The 19,185-nt window shown below is 42.5% G+C and overlaps 1 protein-coding gene across 4 annotated transcripts in view; it reads right to left on the reverse strand.

The window, feature by feature from the left end:
* Positions 1-19,185, reverse strand: part of ABCC9 (ATP binding cassette subfamily C member 9) — a 1,387,936-nt gene that overhangs the window by 1,229,294 nt on the left and 139,457 nt on the right. For all 4 annotated transcript variants that reach the window (XM_069628445.1, XM_069628446.1, XM_069628447.1 and 1 more), the window contains exon 2: positions 15,014-15,186. In XM_069628445.1, coding sequence (XP_069484546.1) covers positions 15,014-15,158 — 145 coding nt within the window. In that variant the 5' untranslated portion in view covers positions 15,159-15,186. The remainder of the gene's footprint in view (positions 1-15,013; positions 15,187-19,185) is intronic.

The following is a 19,185-nucleotide window of genomic DNA, read 5'->3' on the forward strand; positions in this document are numbered from 1 at the left end:
CTTGATTTTGGGGGAATTCCTTACTCCTAAAGCACAGAACAGCGCAAATATCCGAGTGCACCACTGCGGGCCAACTGTTCCTCTGCATAAAGATCCTCAAGTATTGCTGGTGGAAATAGGAGTGCGGGAAAGACTCCGACAAGGTGCGGCGAGGAGAATGGATCCCTCCAGCGAAGCAGGAGCTTAGCTGACAGCCCACAAAGGAGTACCAGCACAAGTGCAGGGTGAAGCATATCTTGAAGGTTCCACAGAGGCACACGCAGTAACACCTCTCTGGAGCCGTCAAAACCCGTGAGCCAGGGCACAATCCACAGGAGTGAGGCAACCACAAGCACCTACATTCACAGGACAGCTAATGAAGAAAATAGACAGCAGCCGATTTCCAGATGAGAAATTGAAGATGGGGTAGAGGAGCAAGCTCCAACTCATCGCCAAATGTCATGTCCTCGAATAAGGTAGCCCCACAACCAATTATTTCTGATCCATCTTCATTTATCAAGGTTCCTCGGAATGCCCCTCTCCACAGTCAGGTGGCATAAACTGCCAGTGCTTCATCAAGGAGCTTCTTATCCAGATTCTTGGAATTCTATTAGGTCACAATGCAGCAGCTTGGGCAGGAGGCCCAGCTTGAATGCAAACAAACAACTTTAAATAAATGCATGTGTACATCTGTTTTGGTTACTGCAGTGGCTGGTGTTAAATACAAGTTTTAATGTCAACATTAAATGCTCTGCAGATCTACACAATATAACAGGCAGCTCTGGGGCATGCCGGCCATTAAAGGAATTTCTATGTTGTAGCTTTGTCTCCCCGAGCCCTACAAGGTAAGTTTACAGCCCCAAATGAGAACTGGAGATATGCTAATAGGCTATGTGTAACCCCTCATATATTTCAGGTCACTATGCCGTGAAAATAACATGTGGTATGTGTGACCTTTCATATATTTCAGGTCACTATGCTGTGAAAATAACATGCAGTATGTGTAACCTTTCATATATTTCAGGTCTCTATGCTGTGAAAATAACATGCAGTATGTGTAACCTTTCATATATTTCAAGTCACTATGCTGTGAAAATAACATGTTTAACTTTTTATATATTTCAGGTCCCTATGCTGTGAAAATAAAATGTGGTGTAAAAAGGGGGGTCTTTGTCATGTATTTTTGGTTTCTAGGCCCTCAGAACATTTGTTTATTGGGAATGTATATACCCTCTTTGCTTGGTTATAACAAATTGCAATTGTAATTCTAATTGTAATTGTTTATTTGTAAAGTGCTTATACACAGGTGAAGTACTTTAAAACACTTCAAGGCAGGAAGGGAATAAGGGAATACAGTTGTCAAGTTTCCGAATGATCTAAAAAAAATAACTAGCATACTAGTACAAGTGCATGAAGGAAGGAATGAAAGAAAGGTGGGGGCGAGAAGGAAAAGAGCATACAATCAATAAACTACAGGACTATGCCTAACGACTTGTCGACTAGTGCAGGCGCATGACAAATAGTGGGGAGAGAAGGGGTTTGGGGGGGGGGAGTCATACAGAACAAAAAACTACCATACTAGGCCTGGCTACCTTCAGATTGATTGGTGGTTGGTCATCACGAATAGCCCTATGTACAAGTATTTCAGGCACAACCAAGGTAGGGAGGGGAAACAAAGGGAGGACAGGACAGACAATCTTGCTAGGCCTAGTACATTCAAGGTCATGCGAGTGCGCAGACAGGAAGTGCGAGGGAGGGGAAGGGGACTAGTGCACCCAGTCCAGCAGGGGCCTGGGTGAAGTGCAGGGTGGTTTCTCCTCTCATGGCCTCTCACGGAGCGTATTCAGAGTGCAGTGGTCCCAAGCAGAGTGCAGAGGCCAGGAGGCAAGTGCAGGGCTGGCGGGGGAGCCTGGGACCTGTGAGGCTCTGGTGGTGCACCAGGCGACCAGTCAGAGAACTGAGCAGTTGGGGAAGGGAAAGGAGAAGGGAGGCAGGAGAGAAGAGAAATGAGATTAGCAGGGGATAGGGAGGGAGAGAGGAAGAGAAGAGGAAGGTCTTGAGGATTTTCCAGAACTTACGTAAGGTGGTCCGGCTCAAGACAGAGGGCCTCATTACGACCTAGGCGGTAAGTTACCGCCTGGGTCGTACCCTTACCACCATGGTGTAAACTATGTTTACACCATGGTGGATGGCGGATTTACCGCCCCATTCCAAGGTGAGTGGGGCGGTAAATCCCCATTTCCCATTTTACCCTTCCCCATTCCCATTTTGCCCCATATGGCATAATGGGAGTGGGGAAGGCGCTAATTACGCCACCATAAATTACGGTGGCGTAATTAGCACCATGGTCCCTTAGCGCCATGGATTTTAACGCCTGCAAAAAGCAGGCGTTAATATCACCATGGCGCTAAGGGACCTTGTAATCAGGCGTTAAGGGTCAGCGCCGTTTACGGTGCCGTTAACCCCTTAATGCCTGATTAGTAATGAGGCCCAGAGAGAGGCAGGGAGGCTGTTCCAGAGGGAGACGCCTGCAGAGGATAAGGATCTACCCCCAAATCTTTTTAGGCGGAGGAAGCAGAGGGACCTGAAAGAGAGCTGTGTGTCATCTGCATAACACTGAACGTTGGAGCTGAAGGCAGAGATCATATGGGCCAAAGGGGCCATGTAGACATTGAAGAACCAGGGGGATAGATTAGATCCCTGGGGGCACCACAAGTAGAGAGAGTGATAACAGAGAGAAAAGACCCCAGTTGCACCTGGGAAGGACGGTCAGAGAGAAAGGATGCCAGCCACGCCATGGCCTGATCAGTGATGCCCAGGGTGTCACAGGGACACAGGATATTGAGGTTTACTGTATTGAAAACAGAGAAGAGGTCAAGAAGAATGAGGACAGAGGGAGAATTAGAGTCAAGGTTTGATAGCAGGTCTTCATAGGTGTTCAGAAGAGCAGTTTCCATGCCTCTGGAGGCTCTAAAGCAAGACTGATGGTCATGGAGACAACAGATTCAGTGTGAAGGATGAGCTGACAGAAAGTCAACTTCTCCAGGAGTTTGCCCAGGAAAGGAGTGATAGAGATCGGATGATAGTTTGCTGGAATAGTAGGGTTGGGAGAGGTTTTTTTTAACAGAATGCTTGAGAGAAGTGGGGAAATCTCTGGTGGTGAAGGAGAGGTTGCAGAGGTATGCCAAGGCTGGAGCTAGAGAGTCAATGTTGTCCTTGATAGTTTTGGAGGGGCAAGGGCCCACCTATTTGGAAGAGGTTTTCATAGACCGGACTTGTCTAGAAACCTCCTCATGTGTGACACGGGAGAGGGAGGAGAGAAGAGGGGGCGTGATGGGGGCAGCCGATAGGGGGCCCAAGAGATAATGGTGCACGAGTGGGTGCAGAGGAGAGAGAGGACAGCATGTCCTGTATTTTGGCAGTGAAGTCAAAGTCAAAGGACCTGGGTAGGTGCAATAAAGAATAAGGCTGCAGAAGGTTTGGCCACTTCCTTGCAGACTTTGAAATGTTTGACTGTGTGTATTTGGATGCCACAGAGTTGCAGGCTTGAATATGGACTCTTTTCTTGGACCGAATGCAGAGTCTATATTGCCTTTGCAGAAGACAGTAGGGCAGCTTATCAGAGGGTGCACCTGAAGATCCCCATCTCCCTTCTGCTGCCTTGCACTTGTGTTTAAGGTCAGCCAGGTCAGAGTTGTACCAAGAGTTGTAGTTACAGTAACATCATAGGCCCCATCAGGGAAGTAGAAGAAAGGTAAACATACACTGGCACACCCTCTCTCTATGGCAGTCTCTTTGCATTTGTCACACATGGAACATTCAGCTGGTCACTCACTCAGCATTCCACACTTAAAACACTCATCACTTCAGATGTAGCTGCATTGACTTCAGAAAATGGGGGAACTACAAATTCATAATTACGAACAGGATGTGTGGTTATATGAGAGTAGCTTGATTATAAAGGTAAAACATGGCTGTAGACCTTCCCAAGTGGGCACCGCCCCATAGAACAGGTTATGTTGTTGTGTTCGTTCTTGGTAGAGGGCCTCCCAGACATTTTTGTGATTGATTATAAAGGTAACCTTCACATTTTTTTTCTCCAAAATTTGAAGAACACCCAGTCCCTAAGTTCTAGGGCCTGTCAGCGGGATGTCGCCATCCATACTTGTTTACCAATTTAATAATTAGGATACACCTTAGTGATCTGTGTCAATAACTCCTTACTTTCTCGTGAAATTGGGTGATTGCTTATGATTTACAGGTTTTCTCTCCAATACTTCATCTCATCAATCATTTAAAGTATTGTTTATCCCAACTCTATACTTGGTTTTTATATTTATGCTAGGCACGTGCGAATTTGGGTCATTTTGCCTCTGCTAGTTTCATTACATTGTGGACAAAATCCTGACAATTTCAGATAACTGCTGCAATTTTGTTAAACAACTCTAATCAGTAAATATGCAGACAATGAAACCGGCAAAAATAGGTTTTTGAGGTTTTTCACCACTTGCTAACAGTTTTGGTATCGTTAAGTAGCCCTTTTCAGCCTGCAGTTGAAGTGGACTCGGAAATCCCAGTCCTGCATTTTTTAAGGAGTTCTTAGAATACACATCTACTTGCACAGGGCAAAGAGTTGCATGCATGGGTTAGAAGCCCACCATGTAGTCCATTACAGAAGGTGGCTCTGCACAGGAGTGCAGGTAGTGAATGCTTTCTGTATGCATGTGCTCCTCAGAAGCAATTGCCTGGTGGCTCAGTATGGACCGAGTAGAACCTTTATTTATTAAAAATCTTATATAGCACGGACAAGACACACATACAACCAAGCGCTTGACAATGAGTCTGAAGAAGGGTGCAGTTCCTGACTGCAGTCCAATTTCATCAGGCCCTCTCCTTGAATGCTAGAGTCTGCAGTCTAGGTGTATGTCTGAAAGCACTTAAGCAGCTGTGATTACTTATATCTGTTACAAGATGTCCCCTGCATTGCTACAGCTGTGAGCTATGCCACCCAGATGGAAATGTGTTCTCTGCCACCAATGTCCCCCACTTTCTCTGGAGTGTCATGTGTGAACTATTCACTGGGTGATCTATGTGGAATACCGCTGTGAGGATTTCCTCCCCTGAACACTTTTCTGTAAAAGGAGATGCACCACGCAATGGGCATTCCATCATTTGCCTGGGTATATTCCACATGCTGCAAAGGAGGAAATAATTGATATGATGTGATATGATAGGTTATTTATCATGCGCTTAATATCCAGAGGTTTCTAAGCGCGGACCCGGGGATCGAACCTGTGTTGTTCTGTGTCGTCTTGCTTCCAAGGCGAGCACGTTGCCACTGAGCTATCCTCCCGAGACGTTCCAGCTGGCGTGTTCCCCATTAGTGAAAGGACCCTTTTTCTGATACAAAGGACCACTTAGTACAAAAAAGCAAGCAGAAGTGGTCTGTGTAGTGCCCTAATCCCATGATGTTTGACTATGCCTTTCCTCATCAGTGCACAGTTTTTAGTTTATCAGTCCTCAACAGTCCTACAGAGAATGGCAGTGGAATACAAATCCCTGTACCTCCACATACGTCTGTGCAACACACATGAGCATGCAGATTTATGGACACACAACATCGGAAACAAGTGAGAACACCTTAGCTTTCCATAACAAAACATAAAAAAAAGCTTCAATATTGTATGCCATGCCCCTTTTCCCTGTGCTCACACTCAGAAGGAGAACTGAGCAAACTCTACCCTGCAGTAATGGCGTTTGTCCTAGTCCACGCGCAGCCATGTTCCATATTATATCTGGCTCAGCTGTGATAATCATCTGCCAGTTGCTGAGCACACTGCCGAGAATGGAGGTGTGGCTACTGAAGAGGTACACAGTTGCTAGTATGTGGAAAGTACCCTACATCAGGAATTGAATTGGTACTTGAAAGCAGGTGCTATGTCTGTTGAAAGTGACACTGACTGACCCGTCCTTGGTGGTAACAGACATCCACCTCTTCATCGTGTTTAGCTTCCCTACTGAAAATTCACATTCAGCACAGTGACCTCACTGTTAGGCCATACCGGTACTACTGATTCCATGGTCCAGCAGTTATGCATAGCTTGCACGCACGCATATCACGTTCTCATGTGTCAGTAATGATCTAAGAATGACTTGGTAGCTAAATATTGGCCCGCACCTCAGTGTGGAACTCGGGAGGAGCTTTCATCTTTCACCACTGGCATTGAATTTCCTCACAGTCCCAGGAGAAATTGCAATGTATCAATGCAGCGCCCATGTATGCCTCTCACCCTGTGTGGCCTCACTGAAAATGCAGGAAGAGTCTAGTCCACATTTGAACAAAGCTTTTGTGCTTTTGGCTTTTAACACCTGAATCATGAGTATCCATCTCAATGAGCCACCTTTAGAATAGAATAAAATGTCAACATGTATTCAAAAAAATATGTTCACTAGATTCGTTCACATTCTAGTCATGTTCCTCAGATCTGCAACGCTCAAAATACCTAATGCTAGGAAGTAAATGGAACACTTTCACATGTCACACTGTGCTTCACTAACACACAAAGCCAAAAACATTCTACCTTAATTGTATTTACTTGTGTCAGATCCTCAAGAGCCAAATTCACTCCACGTGTTCAGAATATCCTTACAAAACACATCTGAATGTGGTAAATATTAACGAAAGTTATTTATAGGGTGAGCGGCACAGGTGTGGCCTGAAGTGCTTCAGAAGGAACAGCTGATCATGCCTTCAAGCTACAGCAAGGCACAGTTAAGGTTAAGACGAAGTCTCTATGGCATCTCAGAAATTACTTTTCTTAATAACTTTCAAATGTTTGCATGGAAAAATCTGAAAATATGCCAAAGTAATATTTCGAGGCAACCACCTGAGCATGCAAACCTTCAGATTTCTACATTAAGGCCTTTATAAATTAAAAAAAGAAAATTCATTGATGACGTTTTTGACAGCTTTTAACCTGGGGTTTTCCCATAGGAATTTTTTGTTTTCAGCCTAAAGATCTCAAACTTGGCAGCTTTTAATTTCCTAATTTTTTGCAGGTGCCTAGAATTTAGCTTGAATTGGTGTACTGAAAAAAAATAGAAAATCCACTTGGTCAATTTTGAGATATTGAGGATTGAAAATAAATCTATATATGACATATGCGCAAAATTAATGCAGATATTTCATATGAACTGTACACAGAGCGTGGGAGTTTTGCAGTTTGTACATTACACAATTAGCATAGAAAACATCCCATCAAAGGCAGGTCTCAGCTGACTTTGATGTCAGTTTTAAGGTGATGTATTAAATGTACACTTTTCACACAAACTGTACACCAAGAATATGAGTTTTACGCTTTATACATTAGACAATTAACATTTAAAAACTCACATCATAGGTAAGTGACAGCTGACGATGTCAGTATTAAAGTGATGGAATACATGTACACTATCAATACAAAAATGTACACATTAGGAGGCATAAAATGCATGAGCAGAATGGATGTTCATTTTATATTAAAAACCTACATGCACATTTGTGATATTAATATTGTGTATATTAACACTAATAACATGCTGCTATGACACACACTCTTACCACGCAGTCCTATGACACATACTTCCCACACACTCTTATGAAACACACTCTGACACAAACTCCTATGGCATGTGCTTTAACAACGCATACTGTTATAAGATGTGCTCCTACAGCACAAGCTCATATAACACATGCTCAGATGACAAGCACAGCTGCTACACACAGGCTTACTAAACATAGCATGTGGATGTATGGCACCTGCTTTTATGACACATATTCCAACCACACTCTTATGACGTACAGTTACCACACACTCTTTTGACACACACTCCTACAACACGTGTTCCTACAACACGTGTTCCAATAAAACATGCAGCTACTACACGTGCTCCTACCACACACACACACACACACGTGCCTATGGCGCATGCTCCTGCAATTTACACACCTACAACATGCACTCCTACAACACAATGTGCTGCGATACACTTCCTTATAACACTCCTACCACACACAGTCCCCGACAACATGCACTGCAATCACGTACATGGATTGATTGATTGATATTTTATTTCTATTGAGCTTGTACACAAGTGTTTCAGAGCGCATGAGGTTTACAGTTGGCACATTACAAAATTAACATCTGCTGAAAACTCACATCAAAGGCAAGTCATATGATGTGTACACAGAGTGTATGGAGTTTACTGCAGAATGGATGTACATTTTATTTCAAAACCCTACATGTATAGTTGTGATATTAGCATTGCTCCTACGACACATGCACCTAATACCAATGTGCTTACTACAGATAAAATGTAGACATACAAGTGCTCTCACATGCACCCAGGACATATGTACCTTTTACACATGCTTCTACAACACATGTTCCTACAACACACACTCTTACTACACATACTTACTGCACACTCATATGGCACACACTCTAATGATACTCACTCCTATGGCTATCCTCCTACAACACGTGCTTCTTAAACACGTTCTTCAACACATGAACCTACAACACATACGACACATAGGGCCTCATTACACGGTAGGCGGTAGGGATTTACCGGTACCGGTAAAATACCGGTACCGGTAAATCCCTGCCGCCTTACTACGAGGTCCCTTAGCGGGTTGGAGTTTTAACGCCTGCTTTTTGCAGGCGTTAAATACCAACCCGCTAAGGGACCTCGGAGCTAATTACGGCACCGCTAAATTGCGGTGCCGTAATTAGCGCCTTCCCCATTCCCATTGAGCCCTATGGGGAGGAAATGGGAATGGGGAAGGGCAATGGCGGAAGGGGGATTTACCGCCCCTCCAACCTTGGGATGGGGCGGTAAATCCCCTTTCCGCCAAGGCGGTGCCGGTATTTTACCGGCATGAGCCATGGCGCTAATAGCGCCATGGCTCACCGCCTACCGTGTAATGAGGCCCATAATCTTATGACACAATGTTTTACAATACAGAAACCTAAAACACAAGCACTTGAGACACATTGACTTGCGTCACATGCTGTTATGAAATATGCTTGTATGCCACACACACATTTATACTACATGCTCTTACAACACATGCTAGTATTACAAAGGTCAAAATCAATAATCATGTAACCGTGAAAAAAGTTGAAATTGTTTTAAAACATTTTTTACAAAAGAGTTAAGGTAAACCAACACAAAAATAAAGTCTACAAACATCAGAAATAATAGCGTTGAGGTAAAAACATAAAAAATGTGATCAATACATTAAAAAATATATAGATATTAAAATCAAATATTATGGAAACTTTAACTCACCCCTACACTTAAAAGCATACAATATTACTATAAATGTATAACAAATTCACACATATAATGAAGTAATCCGAACAAATTTAAAATCCTTCAAAAGTACATTAACTGAAGACCTATCATATATGTTAAACAAAAGTATACAATAATTTTGTAATACAAAATTACAACATAATAACAGTCTTAAAATATAACATACACAAGCATAGTTCCTCACTGCAATTGACACAATGCACAGAATATTTAAAAAAAATAAATCTGCAATCGCTACATACAAGGCAAAAAATCTGTTAGTTTGTTCCATATACAAATCCACACCGTTCCACAAATCTGCACCACATTTTGCATAGTTGCCTGTTAGGACCCTCGGGATATTACTGGCTAAATGACATTTGGACACCCCACCACTTTCCCTGGATTTCAACCCCTTCACACATGAGACGGTTGCCTGAAATTGGTGAAACATCAATGTGGTCATAGAAGGACCAGACAAAGCTCATTTGAAGCAACTCCATGTGAGGATCACAACTCAATAGTCCCTGTGGGACCTTGAAACCCACATTTGAAGGCCCTAGGATGCACTATCTCTGAGATATTTGCACTGGAAAAACTTCTCAATGCACTGCATTCCAGGGTGAGGCGACAGGTGGGGAGAGCGCACAGAAGACCCAGCATGTTGCAGCAGGCCAACTCTCTCCTCCCCTCCACGTCTGCTCTGGGGTGTGTTAGCCAGTCACACATGCCCATTCTCATTGCAGTTTCCTTCAGAGTGCAAAGAACATCAAGCAATAAGCGACTCATGACAGCAACCTACAAGATCATTGATTTTTAACAGTTGATGAGAGTGGTATCATGTCTGGCTTCAGAACCCGTGTGGAGTACGGGTACTTTTTGCTACTAACAAAATATCCATAAGCATTCAAGTGTCATACTTTACATATACAATATCAATTAACAGGGTACATGTTACCATTGTAAATACATATCATTTTCTAAACAATAAACATACATTATATATAGAAAATATACATTAGTATTACAATAAATACTGTAAAAGCTTAGTAACATTTACTTTTACAAGTAACAATATAAACACAGGTATATTCCTTACAGTATGCATACAAAAATGCAATATGTGTGCTAAACGATATTTAGTAAATAATGTAAACAGTAAATATTTTTTTTTAAAACAGCACCAATGTGCTAAACATTAAAACATGAATAAAAACTGATTAACATTTTTTTAAAACAAATATTCACAAAACACTTTACATTGCTTTCACCATAAAGCATTTTAGATCAAAAACAAAATATTGCAAAACAGAAACAGGGTGATATGAGGTTACCATGATATTTGATTTTAGTATAATATTAGAGCACGTGTATTATGTTGCTACATTAATGTTGCTATTTCTAATGTTTGTAGACTATGTTTTTCAAATTATAGGTAAATGAATGTGCACAGTTGCACCCTACTTTGGACAATTATCCTTTTTTTGCAATAGAACTTCGCAGTCCGAAGTTTCAGTCAGTGTTGTATCCCTTAATGCTGAAAGGTGCCATTGAAGAGTACATTATTCATGTTCATTGTATGTTAAAGCTGTAGGCCAGTATAACAAAACATTTGAATATGTGTAAGTGCAATTAGGACAAGGGCAACAACTCTCCTAGAGTGAAAAACATATTCGTTCGATTCATTTTTGCACTAGGACAAATTACCAGGTTAAATATTGCCCTGGTGCAAAACTGCATTGAAAGAATATGCATTTTTTTCTCCATGAGGACAGTTTGCCCCAGTGCTAATTTCACTTTGACCAGTTCAAATGTTCTATAATACTACCTGTGCTTCCTTAAGGGAGTTGGAAATTTCTATAATTCAGCATACGTCTTCTTTGAATTATCTTTTCTCAAAAATGCATGTGTTGCTTTCATAGTTACCTTACCTACGTAATGGATTGTCTTTGAGTTAACACAATCACTATAATGTGAAACAGTTGCTTATCAATTACTCCCCAAACCCCTACAGCCTGGCTCTGTTTTATGCATTGAGTAATTACCAATGGAATTGGCATACATGTATTTTTAAAAGTTTCAAAAGATACTATTGCAATATTTCCTGAAACCCATTTTATTGGATGAAATATTAGAGTATCACACCAATGTGTCATTATAAACATCCTGTAATGTGATTGACACTGTCTGTAGTTGATTTTATTAACGATATACCACAGTTCATACACTTTATCCAAAGTAATGAAATGAGAATTGCATTTATAGACCCTACTTTATACCCAAAGATAATACCAAAGCACTTGGGGGCAGGCCTATCACATGAAGGGAGTAGGGGGATACGTGTATAGACAGACACAGGGGGTCATTACGAGGTAGGAGGTAGCCATGGTGCTATTAGCACCATGGCTATCCCCTTACCGCATTCTGGGTCCGGGATCCCGAAATAGTTACTTCCCGGGTCATTCCAACCTTGGAGGACCCAGTAAATCCTCATTCCGGGAACCATTCCCCACTCCCAATCGAGCCCCCATAGGGCTCAATGGGAATGGGGAAGGAGCTAATAACGGTACCGCAATTTGCGGTACAGTTATTAGCTCTGAAGTCCCTTAACGGGTCCCTTCCATAACGCCTGGTAAAACCAGGCGTTAAGGAAGGGACCCGCTAAGGGACCTTGGAATAGGGTGGTAAGGGATTACCAGCACTGGTGTCCTTACCGGTGCCGGTAATCCCTCACCTCCAACCTCGTAATGACCCCCACAGACTTCATCTCCTAACACCCCAAAAGTAGAACACATGCCAAGTGGGCCTGATGTTTTTAATGCCATTCCTCCTGCTTGCATGTGCACCATCAAAATAGTCACCTTTTCCATCAGGCACAGCTCGCCCCAGTATTTGCCACTCTCCACCTGTCCTCTCACGCAGCACCGGTACTCTGATCACTCACTTTGATTCTATGCAGCATGACTTAACGTTGGAGTCCTGAAGTGACGTGTAATATTTGTTCCAATGCATTGTTATGTTCTTTGTACCACCACCAACATGTTCCCATTGCCCCTTGTCCCTGCGCACCCATACCACCAGTGCAACTTCCTGTATGTATCACTTACTTGAAATATGTAATCCATTTTATAGTGAGATCATAGACAAGCCAAATATACACCAACAATTACACATTTTGGGTGCATTATTGTCGAAGGTTTTCTGGCTTTAATTTAGGTGGGCATTTAATGTGTACACTGTTCTAATTGTGGGTTGGAGTGCTGTCCATTTTCTAATAAGCATATCCTCACCTCAAGACATCAGGCGGGGTCGGCATGTCTTGGCTGAGGGTTTTTGTAGTATATGGTATTTTCCAAACAGATATTTTAACAGTCGATGCAGAACTGTCTGGAAAAGTTCACATTATAACAGAAAATGGAAACATGTTGACTGGCATTAGTGTGGGTACGTTTGCTTAAGAATGTGTGATGTACAATGTACAAGGAAATCATGTAGAAGTCGTACTGCTAAGAAGAGCCATCTGCTGAGTCGCTAGCCCCTATAGAAGCCGAGGTAATGGTGCTTTGATGCATTATGTTCTGGGAATCCGGAGAGAACTGATGGCCGTTTTTTCTGCTAAACAGTCAGGGATGGCAAGAGCATCACAAAAGGCTCACCAAGGGGTTCACCTTTATCTGCTTCTGTAAGATGTTGAAGTTATTTCTATTTGAAGCTTATGTGCCGAGGAGATTCTCATTCCATCCACATCCTTGTGAAAGACTGTGGGATGCACTTCTTGTGAGGTCATCAGGTCATCAAGTGGCCGAAAAGGGTAGATAAACTCTTGCCCACTCTGTGAACTTGAGGATATGGTACTAATACTTTTGTGGCATGTTTTAGCACACTTATTGTGGTCGGAAGATAGAATAACATAAATTAGGTGTGTAGAGTTACCCGAGATTTGGTTCAACAACAGCTATACTACATTGTTAGACATCATGCTACCATCAAGCTTTAAAGTACTTTTGGCGGGGGAGTTGTTGCACTTATTTACCCAGAAGAACTTACATGCACCACTATCAACACTTACCTCCACACCTGCTTTGAAGAGATCGCAGTCAAATACACCACAAACCAAAACATGGCCACACTGCCGTAAGATTAACCTTTCTTGAAGAGTGGCAGAGGAATAGTGGGATTTGATGATAACTCTACAAGCGATTCATTGTAAGATACAGATTGCAGCAGGTTAAACCTCACCCAAGAGCTCTGACTGTTTGTGTATGTTAGGCTTTATTCATTGGATCCCACTCACAAGGTTAGAAATATGTTTGGTTTCATTTTCTCATCAAAAGTTAAATTGAGCATATAAACATATACCTTCAAATTCTGGTCAGATCACATGTTTATCACCATTCAACTGATATTCTCTTTCCCTTCAACCAAAACAAAAGGTGTTCAATGAAATGCAGAGCCTGATCTTCAGAACAGCTAGAGAAATTTGATATAACCTTTCAGAACAACCCATGAATTGTCAGTCCTGAGGCTACCAAATATCCATGTTGTGTAGAGAACCATAGTTTTGTAAGAATCCTGCTACCCAACTGCCACTTTCCCATGCGAACTCCTGGGAGACCCCACTGTTGTTTCACCAATCACCGGGGCACTAGAAGGACTATAACTCCCATCAGATGTTAGCACAGACCCCCTCATCGATACAGACCAAAGTATAGTAAGTGTCACATCACTGGGTCAGTGCTCACAGCCCTGCTGCTCAAACTTTCAGTTGACCACTTCTCTACACACGACAGCGGTTAAAGTGAGCTGCATTGGGTGTCAGAATTGTGTCCTGTCATTTTAGTGTGTCAACTCGACTTTCACTGAAAACCCTGCCGATGTACAGACATTTTATTGTTTATCCTCCTGTGCACTGATATGGCTTTCACTAACCTACGCAACTTTCCTATAGGTGTTGGTTGTGTTAGTTGCTCTATGTACCAACTTCCCTTTGCCTGAACGATCCTGCCTGCCTACGGACATTGCTAATGTTTGATCCTCTGTGTACTGACTTGTATTTACCAGACCTAACTTGCCTTCCTGTGCTCATTGCACCTCACTTAACTTCCCTTGCCTGTGCCCTCTTCATTGTCACTCTTATGCAACCTTGATATGTGCTTGGGGGATCCCTCCTTTGCCTCCAACTATGTGTGCCATGGTGCTCCAACCTTGGGTTCTGTCATTCCCTTGCTCCTTATCCACCTTAGTTTCTTTTCTTGGTGTGGACCCTTCTTCCTGTTCAGTCTTGAGCCCACCTCTGCATTCTGCTTTTGGTTTAAGATATACTTTCAACTGTTTTAGACTGCTAGGGTTAACAAAAACAAACTTTCAATGACCAATGAGATTTGCAATGTCAAACTGCTTTTTGACTAGTAAATGAAAATATGCAGTTGAAAATATCTTGATGAAACATTTGTGAAAAAATGTGCCTCATCTAGGCAGTCCATAGTAACAAAATCCACAAAAAAATTCTGCCACAAAAAGTGAAAGTATACTTCACGTTAACTTTCTGTAGTACTTATGCCAAAAGAAATGTGAATTTATGATATATCTGTTTCAACGGTTTTATTGCCTTTCATTTGCGAAAACTTCATATCAGCAACATAAAAAAAGAAAATCATTTCTAAAAAATGTAAACAAATAACATGCATGTACTTACCAATAAACAAAATGGGAAATGTGATGAATAAAAGAAAAACATGAGGTACTAAGTTTAGGGCATCCAAGAAGCAAAAATTCTTCAAGACTCCGTTGTTGACATTGTACGAAGAGTTGCTGTCATTGCCACAGAATGAGAGGCTCATTGCATTTGGTCAGGTTTACTCCAATAGACTGCAATGAAAGAGAAAGAAAGAACTTCATTAGTGGCAGAGCTGCATCTAGATCTTCTTTGGAAAAATTTAAAACTTGGATCAAAAAGTTACAGTATTGAATTATTTGGACTACAAAGGTGGTTGTACTGTTTTTACCCAACAAAATTGTATTTTACAGCCCATCGGGAAGGCAGAACAAGAACATTGCTTGAGATCCCAATACAGTCTGTTTATTGGCCACCTATAAATGCATGAAATTATACAATGTAGCCTAGAAGGGAACATCTAATTCAATGACATGCAGAAACAATAAAACATTTAAAAACTGAACTAAGAACATATATCATCTATATAGGTAAACTGGACCGATCAACTTTCACCATTTTATCTGATCTCATTATTCACCAAATGGCAAAGAGAGTCAAAGGGATAAGAACTAGAACATGGATATGCAACCTTTGGTCTTCTATGATATTCTGAATTACAACTTCCATCATCCCTAGCTCGAAGATAGAATGGCCGGAGATTTTGGAAGTATATGGAGAGGTGCAAGTTCTTGCAGATCGCCTTGTACAAGCACCAGGAAAGGCATTGGGTCAATACTTTGATTTTGAAAAATATCTACATCCCTCAGAATATGAAACATGTGGAGAAACCAGATTTTTTACAACTCCAATCAAAGTTGTGTCACTTGGAAAATTAGGTAAAACAATGGCTAAATTCCTAATCCAAAGTATTTAATTTGGATGTGGAAAAAGAAAATGTATAACTGCGAAAGAGTGTAACATATCATATTCTGTAAATTGCCATGGCAGAATTTTAAGTTGTAGTTATCTAAAGGAGAAGGGAACTTTGATCTTAGATGATTGATACATCAGTTGCATGAATAAGCTTGTTCATTAAGCTAACAGAGTTAAAAAATAATATGGCAGGAGAAAAAAAGATGGGTTGTTTGGTCTGGAGATGTGAGCATGCCACGAGAAACTGTTGTGTATGATCGGTTGAGTGTATGTTGAGTGGCATGGTGTGAAATTGCATGTGATAGAGTGTAGTAGTTCTTGAAACTGTGACATGACTAATATCAGGTGGTAGCATATCGTGATCTGGTACGCAAAATAAAGTTATGGCTGAACATCGGACAGTCAATTGCAGAATGAAGCAGTGCATGTGTAACACAAGCTTCATGAGCCTACTGATATCATTCTACGTGATGGCATGATGGCAATCTCAGCAGTGAGTAGAATATATGCTTGAACAAAGTGGGGTATTATTAATGCTATAAGAGCTCTAACTATGAATAAGCAGCAGCACTCGGAAGCAGAGTGTCTGTTATCATGTCTATTATCATGCACACAGTATCCAGGTATGTTTCGAAACAAAAGACTAAAGAGACTGTGCAATATCACAATAATTGAGTGTAACAAGCTAGTGTATCAGGAGCACAGTTCAGAATGAAAATGGTCTTAATGAGAATCGAGGCATAAAGAGATGATATATTAGATGAGAGATACTGAGATGGATAGGGTGCTGGGAGAGGTTGGGTACCATCAGGAGATGAGCTCAAAGCCTTGTTCTTACTATGTCTGGTCCTTTACGTAATCTCTGTTACCAGGATTAGGAGTTCTGCGTATGCTTCAGGTGTCATCTGAGTGAATATTTGGCATTATCCAGGGTAGGGCTCTCAGAGAGTTTGGAGAATCATAAGAGGCCTATCCCCAAGGGAATCCTGCACTTGTTCCAGCAGCTGTGTTGAGTTAAAATTACATGCTCGTTCCATCTTGAGCATTGCTTTGTGTTTGGCCTGCATTATAATTTAGTGTTATTGCTGTGTTAACATTACATGTTTGTTCCATCTTGAGCATTTCTTTGTGTTTGGCCTGCTTTGTTAATTAAAGCTGAACGTTGGGTAAAGCCGCCCTCCGGCTTGTGAGCCCATTGGTTGTCCCTTCCTGATATCCTCCCTACCAGCCCTCACTGCTGTCGATTGATCGGGATGCACTGGTGAGGCATCGGACTGTGGGTCTACCCCTTTGCCGATGCTCCTGTTGCACTTGTTCCAGCAGCTGCGCTGAGTTAACATTACATGCTCGTTCCATTGCTTTGAGTTTGGCCTGCATTATGAGTTAGTGTGAATGCTGTTTGCCCGAGGCCTGTTGAATATCTAGGCTTGCTGTCACTCAGTGCAGCATTGGCTCCTGTCCTGAGCCTGTTACTTCTCTCTTGCCGCCGTGTGAGCAAGCGCTCCACAATACAGCGTGCGCAGGAGTGACACAATGCAGGCTAAAAGCTAGAAATATAGAATGAGCTAAGGCCATGGGCTCCACATACCTCTAAGTCATTTTTCTGTCTTTATCTGCAGCTGACTTTATTGCCCGCAGCTATTACTATAATTTTAATTGCTATCGAACCACAAGGGTTCAAAGATGGCCGCTGCCTTTTAACACTTGGCTGTGACTTCCTGACGAGCCACAGCTGCCTGCAGCTGATTGGGCTCCCTCCAGCACCGTCATAACCAACCTCGATGAACTGGCAGGGGCAGCCGACCCGCGCAGAAGGCACCGCAAAAGGCTCCTATCCTGAGCCTGTCGTGGCCTGTGGGACCAGTGTGCCAGAGACGCTGCATCACCCACATAACAGACCCAGCGCCTAAATGACCTCCCACCGCAGGACCACCTGATGATTCTAAACTCTAAGTTCCCTTCTCGCCCTCCACGGTCGTAAGGCATACGCTTACTGAGCCTAGGCCATATTCCCACTCACGAACGAAAGGTAGCTCTGCATACTCTAAAGACAACCAGTTGCACATGCCTACTTGGACGGCCTCTAAGTAAGGATCAGTGCATTGGAAAACCCCCATGCCATCTTAATTAACTTCATTGACTTTACTGAAGGTATGCTCGCTGCTGACACAGCCATACCAGCATACTCACGTGTTCTCTCCATTATTAGTAATTACTGAGTCGTTTCAACTGCTTCAAAATATGTATATTGTCTCACCTGATATCTCTCAGATTGCTTGGTAAAGCGTGATTTGTCGTGCGTTATCAACGGAACGCCATTGCCAAATACTGATCAACGCACCAATTAAGCGCCTGTGAAATACTATTACCTTTGAATTAACTGCCTACTCACTTCTGATGCAACACTATCCTACGACACATTACCACCATAACAACCCACACCATGAAGAGAAAAGCTCTCCCTAAACGGCACACTACTTGCCTCTGCATACTCCACAAACTCCTCACATGATTAGCACTCTTCCATACCTTCTACCTACCACCCATCAACACCCACTATGCTCACACGCATAAACCATTACCCTACCCCACTACTCTTACTGAATACAGCACAGACCTAGCTGACACTTTACACACTACCATGATACCAGCACATGCCCCCACACTCACCCCCAACTGTCTCACTAGACATCAAAGACTCTGAACTCACACTCAGCCGACGCATTCTCTCTCTCCCCACAACCACCACTCACAGGAACTCCAGACTCGGTTGCCGTACATCGCTCAAACACCCCAAGCACTTACCCATGCCATTTACGCACAAAGATAAATCCACACAGCCCCAGCGCTCTCAGCATTTATCCTCTCAGACCATGCCCTCTAATCTACTGCCCAAAGCTGGCCTAACCAAAATGCAACCAGTCAACAATGCACAAGCCGCGGACCTCAAATGTGCTCTCCTCAATGTCCGCTCTTTCACCACCCATGCATTGGAAATAATCTCATACTCAGTCAAGACCTAGACATTCTAGGCTTCACTGAAATATGGCTAAACGATGCATCGGATCCCGCTATAACCCTAGCTCTGCCACCAGGAAACAACATTCTCAGAAAGGATAGGATTGGAAAAATAGGAGGGGGTTAGTCTTAATCTACAAAGATACCCCATCAATAAGGTCCACACCCCATCCATGAGAGGGTAGCACAGACTTATTATCAGTGAAACTATCCCTCTCACCGGATAACACCATCAATATCCACCTTCTTTACCGGCCACC

The sequence above is a fragment of the Ambystoma mexicanum genome, chromosome 12 (assembly GCF_040938575.1).
Source record: "Ambystoma mexicanum isolate Mex_15411 chromosome 12, UKY_AmexF1_1, whole genome shotgun sequence".
Classification (NCBI taxonomy): Eukaryota; Metazoa; Chordata; class Amphibia; order Caudata; family Ambystomatidae; genus Ambystoma; species Ambystoma mexicanum.